The sequence below is a fragment of the Salvelinus namaycush genome, chromosome 29 (assembly GCF_016432855.1).
Source record: "Salvelinus namaycush isolate Seneca chromosome 29, SaNama_1.0, whole genome shotgun sequence".
Lineage (NCBI taxonomy): Eukaryota > Metazoa > Chordata > Actinopteri > Salmoniformes > Salmonidae > Salvelinus > Salvelinus namaycush.
In genome coordinates, this window is record NC_052335.1 from 3,775,746 (window position 1) to 3,785,627 (window position 9,882).

At 42.0% G+C, this 9,882-nt stretch overlaps 1 protein-coding gene across 1 annotated transcript in view; it reads left to right on the forward strand.

Moving 5' to 3' along the window:
- LOC120024304 (protein lin-9 homolog) overlaps positions 1-2,455 on the forward strand; it is a 33,881-nt gene extending 31,426 nt beyond the window's left edge. The window contains exons 9-14 of the mRNA XM_038968519.1: positions 149-250; positions 343-423; positions 565-690; positions 993-1,175; positions 1,257-1,354; positions 1,526-2,455. Coding sequence (XP_038824447.1) covers positions 149-250; positions 343-423; positions 565-690; positions 993-1,175; positions 1,257-1,354; positions 1,526-1,631 — 696 coding nt within the window. The 3' untranslated portion in view covers positions 1,632-2,455. The remainder of the gene's footprint in view (positions 1-148; positions 251-342; positions 424-564; positions 691-992; positions 1,176-1,256; positions 1,355-1,525) is intronic.
- The last annotated feature ends 7,427 nt before the right edge of the window (positions 2,456-9,882 follow it).

Below are 9,882 nucleotides of genomic sequence, written 5' to 3' on the forward strand. Positions count from 1 at the left end.
CACATTATAGTTGCCTTTCCAGTTTTATTTGTGATCATGTGAGATTACGGTGAGCGCTTCATGTACTTCTATTGCTATAAGATGATTATGACGGACACTTAAATTGAATATTGTTTTGTTTATTTGGAATTGACGCGTCCTGTGACAGGACAATGACCCCCTCATCGGCCAGTCTCCATGGAAAAGAAAACTCTCCGGAGCGGAAGGGGACACACTCGGCGGATTCCCTGTCAAGTTCCTCGTTCAAGTGGTGAGTGTTCCTGTCTTGGCTTTGCCTCTAGGATCATGTATCATAGTGTAAATATGTCCCACTAAAATCTCTCCCTCTCCTCTGTCTCCTAGACGAGGCTTTCCAAGATCCTTATGATCAAGAAGGAACACATCAAGCACTTGAAAGATATGAACTCAGAGGCTGAAAAACTGGTATGGTCATAGATAATTCTATAACAATATTATAACAGAATATTTTCATGACAGTATATTCAGTCAAAGAAATTGGAAATAAGTGACAAAAAGTAAATGTATACCACTTGACATTGATGTGTGTGTTGTTTGTCTTTGTAGAAGTCACACTCAATGCCTATAGGCCTGGAGTTCCAGAAGCGTTATGCCACCACAGTACTGGAGCTGGAGCAGCTCAATAAGGACCTGAACAAGGTGCTGCACGAGGTCCAGCAGTTCTGCTGCGAGGTGACGACTTCTTTCGGGCTCATCAAATAAGTGGGCTATATTTGATCGTTTTGCAGCTAGATGTGTAACATGTAGCCTTGCCTCTTGTGAGGGTACTTAGTGAGAAGACATACCGAAGACTAGCAAAACATCAGCAATAGTCGTTTTAGATTTGTCATCAGCGAAAGGGCGTCTTAATAATAATGTAAATAAAATGTGTTTTTGTTTCCAAAGCTTATATGAACTTCTTTCTCTTCGGCTGCTCCCAGAACAGTTTTGCAACAACATGAATCTAAGTATGTATGTCCCTGCGCCCTCTCCAGCTGGCCCCAGATCAGGGCATGGCGCCTGCGGACCGGCCCACAGAGCTGCGTCAGCACTGTGAGGAAGAGGCCAAGGAGATAGTGCAGCAGAGCAACTCCCTCCGCGACGACCAGCAGTGTGTTTCTAACCCCAGCCTCACACGCCTCATCTCAGGCCTCACCGCCTTGTTGCTTCAGATCAAGGTTAGTGTAAGATACACTCACAGCCTCACAGCCCTGCTCAAGTTATTTGTTTGCCTGATCATGTATTTGTTTGCGCTCCAGTGTCTGGCTGAGGGAGGAGACCTGAACTCCTTTGAATTTAAATCACTGACGGACTCTCTGAATGACATAAAGAGCTCAATAGACCCCTCCAACCTCAGGTGAGTGCCTCTACATATCACACCCATTCTCTGCCCCAATGTGTTGTCCTATTTAGAGTTATGCAGGGAGATGGATGGCGGTGATAGAAGTCTTCAGGGAAAGGTCTATAAATATGGCCAAGATGACAGGTGCATGTTCACATGGTCAAAATGTGTGTCTTGTCTGTGCAGTTGCTTCCAGAACAACGTAGAGATCCACGTAGCACACATCCAGAGTGGCCTGAGTCAGCTGGGAAACCTCCATGCCTTTGCAGCCAACAACACCAACACGGTCTGAAGCCGGCATCATTACCACACACAGAGAGCAGACTGGTCAGCACCAACTAAGTGGAACATACACACACACCATCTCGAATGACTGAAAGAAAAGATGTCCTTTGTGGATCCCCTAACTTCCCTCCAAAAAAGGCCCCACTGAAATGATCTGGATCAATGTATTTTTTAGGTTGTGGGGAAATATCCTGATGTTTATCAGTCTGTCATCCACTTTTATTGTGGATGTCTTTGGAAATTATTTGCTTACTATAATGAAAACTGACATTTTAATGTCAAATGTCCTGTTGTAGATGATTCTATAGTCTCATGGGCCAAACAGTACGTTAAGCAGTTTCTATAATAATCCATATTTATTTATGTTTGAGTGACATAACAATATTTACCATTTGGCGCTTCCCTTTGAGTCAATGTTTTGTGTTCCTTTACTCAACTGGTAGTAAGCACAGGGGAGGCTAAAGAATGTTTTGTACATTTTCTTTATTGTAGATGTATGTAAAATACCTTTATGATTACTAGGATTTATTGTCAACATTTCTGTAACATACTCAAAGATGGCTTTTGTAATTTTGTGTGCACTGAGAAGAGATTTTTGTAAAAGGCGGTTTGACAGTCTCAAACAGGGCATTGCTGTTGCTGAAAGCTCACATCAGGCCTACATCACTGACGTAACCGAAATTCAAACACAAAACTGAGTCGGTAAAGTTTGTTACCAGAATTTCTCCATTTCACCATTGGTTTTGTAAATCTGTATATGGGAATGCCCCAGGGCAATTGTACATATTCCTTGCTGTCATTTTGTATTAAACATATAGCAAAGCAAACTGATTACATGCATTTGTGACAATTTGATAAGGATAGGTAAAACAAATACTACACAGCACTGGTACATTAAATGTCGTATATATTTTGCATGTTTGCAAAGAAAGACAATTAAAATATTTATGGAAATATACAAAAGTGTTTCTTTATAACAAACTGACATCAGTTCATTTTGAAGTTATGAACCCACCACATTTTTTGTTGTTGCTGTGACAGAAAATTCCCATAAAATTTCAAAAGCCAGACATGGCACTATTTTCCCACTCTGAATATCAATCAGAAAACTCTTGCTCCTCCCTGGCACAAATAGGAAAGGAGTGGCCAAATGTGTCTGGTCTTCACTTGAGGATGCTGGACTTGACATGCTTTGGAGAGGACCTGCCGAAGTTGTTCTGTGATTGAATTAGAGGGATTACCACTCATCTCGGGACCGATGGTTTCATTTGAGGGAAAGTTGTCATATTCAACCAGGACATGTTTTGGCCCTGTGCTAACGCTTATGTTGTTTAAAGACTTGATGTAATGTCCATTTTCCTTGTGATACAGATGAGTGTTGTTGCACGGAACCGCAACGCTCAACTCGTCGAGTCTCATTTGCTCAGCTTTGCTCCTATTTCCCCCCCCCCCCCCGGATGCATTGTAAACACAAACGATAGTCGAGTGTATGTAGTTGCCCGTTTTCCTGGGTAGTGTTGCCTTCGCGTGGGTTTCTTCCACCCGGGTGTGAAGTGGTGGTCGGAATTAGTCCCCGACTGAATCTCTTGGGGCATTAGGTTATAGGGTTGTGTGAACGGGGCCACAGGGGTGTTGGCAGCAACACCGTTGAGATTCATGGACAAAGGCAACCCTTCCTGGTGATGGGATTTGGCTCGTCGGTTCTGTAACCACACCTTATTGCATTTTAAAGTTGTGGTTTAGTGGCTAGTAGTCCAAGACCATTTTGTTGTCATGGAAACTGTTTTGTGTCTTAACCGACTTGAAATGTGGTGCCTTACCTGTATTCTGGGTTCTGGTAGGCCAGTGAGAGCCTCCAGTCTCTCTTTCAAAGCATTTCATGGCTATGGATGTGAGTCCTATGGGGCGATAGGCGTTTAGGCAGGTTACCTTGGTGTTCTTGGGCACAGGTACTATGGTGGTCTGCTTGAAACAAGTTGGTATTACAGACCGGATCAGGGATAGGTTGAAAATGTCAGTGAAGATGTCAGTGCATGCTCTAAGTATGCATCCTGGTATTCTGTCTGGCCTTGTGAATGTTGACCTGTTTAAAGGTCTTCCTCACATCGGCTACAGAGAACAAGTTCACACTGTCCTCTGGAAGAGCTGGTGCTCTCATGCATGGTTCAGTGTTGCTTGCCTCGATGCGAGCATAGAAGGTATTTAGCTCGTCTGGTAGGCTCGTGTTGTTGGGTAGCTAGCAGCTGGGATTCCCTTTGTAATCTGTGATTTTTGTAAGCCATACCACATCTGACGAGCATCAGAGCCAGCGTAGTGGGATCCGATCTTAGTCCTGTATTGATGCTTTGCCTGTTGGCTCGTCCGAGTTCGTAGCGTGATATCTTATAAGCGTCCGAATTAGTCACGCTCCTTGAAAGTGGCCTTTAGCTCTGTGCGGATGTTGACTGCAATCCATGGCTTCTGGTTGGGGTATGTACGTACCAGGGGAGGACGCTCATAATAATGTCTGGAATGGAGTGTCAAACACATGGTTTCCATGTGGTTGATACCATTCCATTGACTCCATTCCAGCCATTATTATGAGCCGTCCTCCCCTCAACAGCCTCCACTGGTACGTACAATCACTGTGGGGACGACGTCGTCGATGCACTTATTAATGAAGCCGGTGACTGATGTGGTAAACTCCAAGGTTATTGGATGAATCCCCGAACACGTTCCAATCTGTGCTACCGAAACAGTCCTTTAGTTTAGCAACCGCTTCATCAGACCACTTCCGTATTGAGTGCATCACTGGTACTTCCTGTTTGAGTATTTGCTTGTAAGCAGGAAGATAGAGTTATGGTCTGACTTGCCAAAGGGGGGGGACAAGGGATGGACTTGTATGTGTGGAGTAAAGCTGACTAAGAGTTTTGTCATCAATAGTTGCACAGGTGACATGCTGATAAAAATTAGGTATAACGGATTTCAGTTTCCCTGCATTAAAATCACCGGCCACGAGAAGCCTCAATGTATATTTTCTTATTTGCTTATGGCCCTATACAAGTCGTTGAGTGCGATCTTAGTGCCCGCATTGGTTTGTGGTGGTATATAAACAGCTACAAAAAATATAAACGATAAATAGTATGGTCTGCACCCAAGACTTCCTTAACATTAGAGATTGCGTACAAGCCGTTGTTACTTGTTAAGAAAGAGACACGCCCTTCCTCCTTTTCATCTTACCCAAGTCTGCAGTCCGGTCTTGGCAATGCATAGAAAAACAGCAAGATGTATATCCATATCCTCGTTCAGCTACGACTCTGAGAATCATAGGATATTACAGTTTTCAGGTCCCATTGATAGGATAGTCTCGAATGGAGCTCATCCAGTTTGTTCTGCAGTGATTGCACGTTCGCCAATAGAATGACGGTCTATTTGCTCGCCAACATAGTTTTGTCAGGCTGCTCGCCTGCCTCTCTTTAGCTGCCGCTTCCTCTCTCGAGCCGCGGGGATAAAGGCCTGGCTGGAGTAAGCAGAACATCCAGAGCATTTTGTCCAAATCGAGGTTAGTGATTGCTGTTCTGATGTCCAGAAGCTGTTTTCCATTTTAGGAAATGATGGTGGAGACAGTATGTACAAAAAAGTTATCAGCGTAAAAGAATAACACAAAATATCCACTGTTGCACCATCTTTTCTTTTTGTTATTAATCTAAAACTGTAAAACCCTATTAGCCAAGTAATTTTATCAAAAACATTTTGAACGGGGTTCGTATTTGATGCATATTGCATTGGAGGGTCTGGTTCATTGGTATGGTTGAGGGAAAATAGAACTCATAGCCCCATACAAATTATGCATGAAGATCTTTCTATAAACTAGGTTACCAGTGAGGATTTCCTATGCTGGACAACTTCTTACTTGACAATAATCTACCAATTTTTTTAAATGTCATTACATTAAGTTATAAGGGGGAAAATAGCTCTATTTAATCAAATTCACAAGTCCTTTTCTGTCCTTGCATTTATGTCAGTGTAAGTTGTTATCATATAGGCCTATTAAGTATTACTCAGTTAAATTAGACATTGAACTTGAACCCTTTTAAGAATCCTGGATCTAACTGTCGGACAGTTCTTTGTATAGAAATCTCAGACATGCAGTGTATCTATGTAACATTTCGTGTCTCCTTAGGTTATGGGTGAAAGCTGTTTTCATGGGCACATCAAGACGCAGCCGGTGGAGAAGAGGTATTTGGAGTGGACTTCTAGTCTGACTCAGGAGGCGTGCACACCACCCACCACATCTAAGTATTTACTCGCAAATGTTCAGTCCTTGGACAATAAAGTAGACGAGCTCAGGGCGAGGATCTATTTCCAGAGAGACATTCACGGAATCATGGCTCTCCCCGGATATACTGTCCCTGTCCATACAGCCAGCTGGGTTCTCAGTACATTGCACAGACAGCAATAAAAAAACTCTCCGGGAAGAAGAAAGGCTGTGGTGTGTGTTTCATAATTAACTACTCATGTTTCTTGGTCATTTCTCTACCTAGAAGGCCAGCATCCCGGAGTCGCATCTTCACTGTTGACGTTGAGACTGGTGTTTTGCGGGTACTACTTAATGAAGCTGCCAGTTGAGGACTTGTGAGGTGTCTGTTTCTCAAACTAGACACTCTAATGTACTTGTCCTCTTGCTCTGTTGTGCACCGGGGCCTCCCACTCCTCTTTCTATTCTGGTTAGAGACAGTTTGCGCTGTTCTGTGAAGGGAGATGTACACAGCGTTGTACCAGATCTTCAGTTTCTTGGCAATTTCTCGCATGGAATAGCCTTCATTTCTCAGAACAAGAATAGACTGACGAGTTTCAGAAGAAAGGTATTCCTTTCTGGCCATTTTGAGCCTGTAATCTAACCCACAAATGCTGATGCTCCAAATACTCAACTAGTCTAAAGAAGGCCAGTTTTATTGCTTCATTAATCAGGACATCAGTTTTCAGTTGTGCTAACATAATTGCAAAAGCGTTTACTAATGATCAATTAGACTTTTAAAATGATTAACTTGGGTTAGCTAACACAACGTGCCATTGGAACACAGGAGAGATGGCTGCTGATATTGGGCCTCTGTACGCCTATGTAGATATTCCATAAAAATCTGCCGTTTCCAGCTACAATAGACATTTACAACATTAACAATGTCTACGCTGCATTTCTTATCAATTTGATGTTATTTTAATGGACAAAAAAATGATTTTCTTTATAAAACAAAGACATTTCTAAGTGACCCCAAACTTTTGAACGGTAGTGTATGTCAATGTTATTCTCAGAGGCAACCCGGAACATATCCCAGTCCGCGTGATCAAAACAATCTTGACGCATGGATTCTGACTGGTCAGACCAGCGTTGAATAGACCTTAGCATGGGTACTTCCTGTTTGAGGTTCTGCCTATAGGAAGGGAGGAGCAGAATGGAGTCGTGATCTGATTTGCCAAAGGGAGGACGGGGGAGGGCCTTGCAGCCATCCCGGGAGGGGGGTAACAATGGTCGAGAGTTTTTGTAGCGTGAGTACTACATGTGTGGATAGAACTTCGGTAGCATTTTACTCAAATTAGATTTTTCCTGGCACCACTCCACCAGGGCCCTCAGTCAAAAGTTTGGACTCACCTACTCATTCAAGGATTCTTCTTTATTTTTACTATTTTCTACATTGTAGAATAATAGTGAAGACATCACAAGTATGAAATAACACAAATGGAATCATGTAGTAAGCAAAAAAGTGTTAAAAAAATCTAAATATATAAGTAGCCACCCTTTGTCTTGATGACAGCTTTGCATTCTCTCAACCAGCTTCATGAGTTAGTCACCTGGAATGCTTTTCCAACAGTCTTGAAGGAGTTCCCACATGCTGAGCACTTGTTAGCTGCTTTTCCTTCACTCTGCAATCCAAGTCATCCCAAACCATCTCAATTGGGTTGAGGTCGGGTGATTGTGGAGGCCAGGTCATCTGATACAGCACTCCATCGCTCTCCTTCTTGGTCAAATAGCCCGTACACAGACTGGATGTGTGTTTTGGGTCATTGTCCTGTTGTAAAACAAATGATAGTCCCACTAAGTGCAAACCAGATGGGATGGTGTATCGCTGCAAAATGCAGTGGTAGCCATGCTGGTTAAGTGGCCAAAGCAAGTCTCTTTTTATTATTGGTGTCCTTTAGTAGTAGTTTCTTTGCAGCAATTCGACCGTGAAGTCCTGATTCACGGTCTCCTCTGAACAGTTGATGTTGAGATGTTACTTGAACTCTGTGAGTTGCAATCTGAACTGTAGTTAATTTCTGAGGCTGGTAACTCTAATGAACTCTGCAGCAGAGCTAACTCTGGGTCTTCCAGTCCTGTGGCGGTCCTCATGAGAGCCAGTTTCATCATAGCGCTGCACTTGAAAAAAATGTAAAAACTCTTGACATTTTCTGGATTGACTGACCTTCATGTCTTAAAGTAATGATGGATGGACTGTCATTTCTCTTTGCTTATTTGAGCTTTTCTTGCCATAATATGGACTTGGTCTTTTCCCAAATAGGGCTATCTTCTGTATTCCATCCCTACCTTGTCATAACACAACTGAATGTCTCAAATGCAATAAGAAGGAAAGAAATTCAACAAATTAACTTTTAACAAGGCACACCTGTCATCAAGGCAAAGGGTGGCTACTTTGAAGAATCTCAAATATAAAATCTATTTTTACATTTAAGTCATTTAGCAGACGCTCTTATCCAGAGCGACTTACAAATTGGAAAGTTCATACATATTCATCCTGGTCCCCCCGTGGGGAATGAACTCACAACCCTGGCGTTGCAAGCACCATGCTCTACCAACTGAGCCACACTATTTTGATTTGTTTAACACTTTTTTGGTTATCTATGATTCCATATGTGTTATTGCATAGTTTTGATGTCTTCACTATTATTCTACAATGTAGAAAATAGTAAAAAATAAAGAAAAACTCTTGAATGAGTAGGTTTGTCCAAATTTTCGACTGTATGTGTATGTGACCAATAAAATGTGATTCAATTTAAATTATTCTGGATATAATGACAAAACATGTGGGCTTATTCACATTATGATCTAGTATTGAAATAACATGACAAATACATTTTGTTTTCCATGTTACAACTGCAATTTCAGACAATACAAGGGTTCTACTTGAACTTGAATTTGGAGCTCAGAAATGAAAGTACTGTAATTTGTATTGGTATTTATTATGGGTCCCCGTTAGCTGCTTCCAAGGCATCAGCTACTCTTCCTGAGTTCTGGCAAATTTTAAAACATTACAATACATTCATAACTGATTTCACAGCACACTAAGTGTGTGCCCTCAGGCCCCTACTCCATTATCACATATCTACAACACCAAATCCATCTGTACGTGTATGTATAGTGTGTATGTTACCGTGTGTGTTTGTATGCTTGTGCTTGTGTCTGTGCCTATGTTTGTGTTGCTTTACAGTCTCCGGCTGTACCATAAGATGTATTTTTATGTTTTTTAAATCTGATTCTACTGCTTGCATTAGTTACCTGATGTGGAATAGAGTTCCATGTACTCATGGCTCTATGTAGTACTGTGCGTCTCCCATAGTCTCTTCTGGACTTAGGAACTGTGAAGAGACCTCTAGTGGCATGTCTTGTTGAGTATGCATGGGTGTCTGAGTTGTGTGCTGGTCGTTTAAACAGACAGCTCGGTGCTTTGAACATGTCAATACATCTCACAAATACAAATAGTGATGAAGTCAATCTCTCCTTCACTTGGAGCCAGGAGAGATTGACATGCATATTATTAATGTTAGCTCTCTGTGTACATCCAAGGGCCAGTCGTACTGCCCTGTTCTGAGCCAATTGCAATTTTCCTAAGTCCCTCTTTGTGGAACCTGACCACACAACTGAACAATAGTCCAGGTGCGACAAAACTAGGGACCTGCCTTGTTGATAGTTCTGTTAAGAAGATATTATGGACAGACTTCTCCCCATCTTTGCTACTGTTGTATCAATATGTTTTGACCATGATAGTTTACAATCCAGGATTAATCCAAGCAGTTTAGTCACCTCAACTTGCTCAATTTCCACATTAATTATTACAAGATTTAGTAGAGGTTTAGGGTTTAGTGAATTATTTGTCCCAAATACAATGCTTTTAGTTTTAGAAATATTTAGGACTAACTTATTCCTTGCCACCCATTCTGAAACTAACTGCAGCTCTTTGTTAAGTGTTGCAGTCATTTCAGTCGCTGTAGCAGCTGACGTGTAT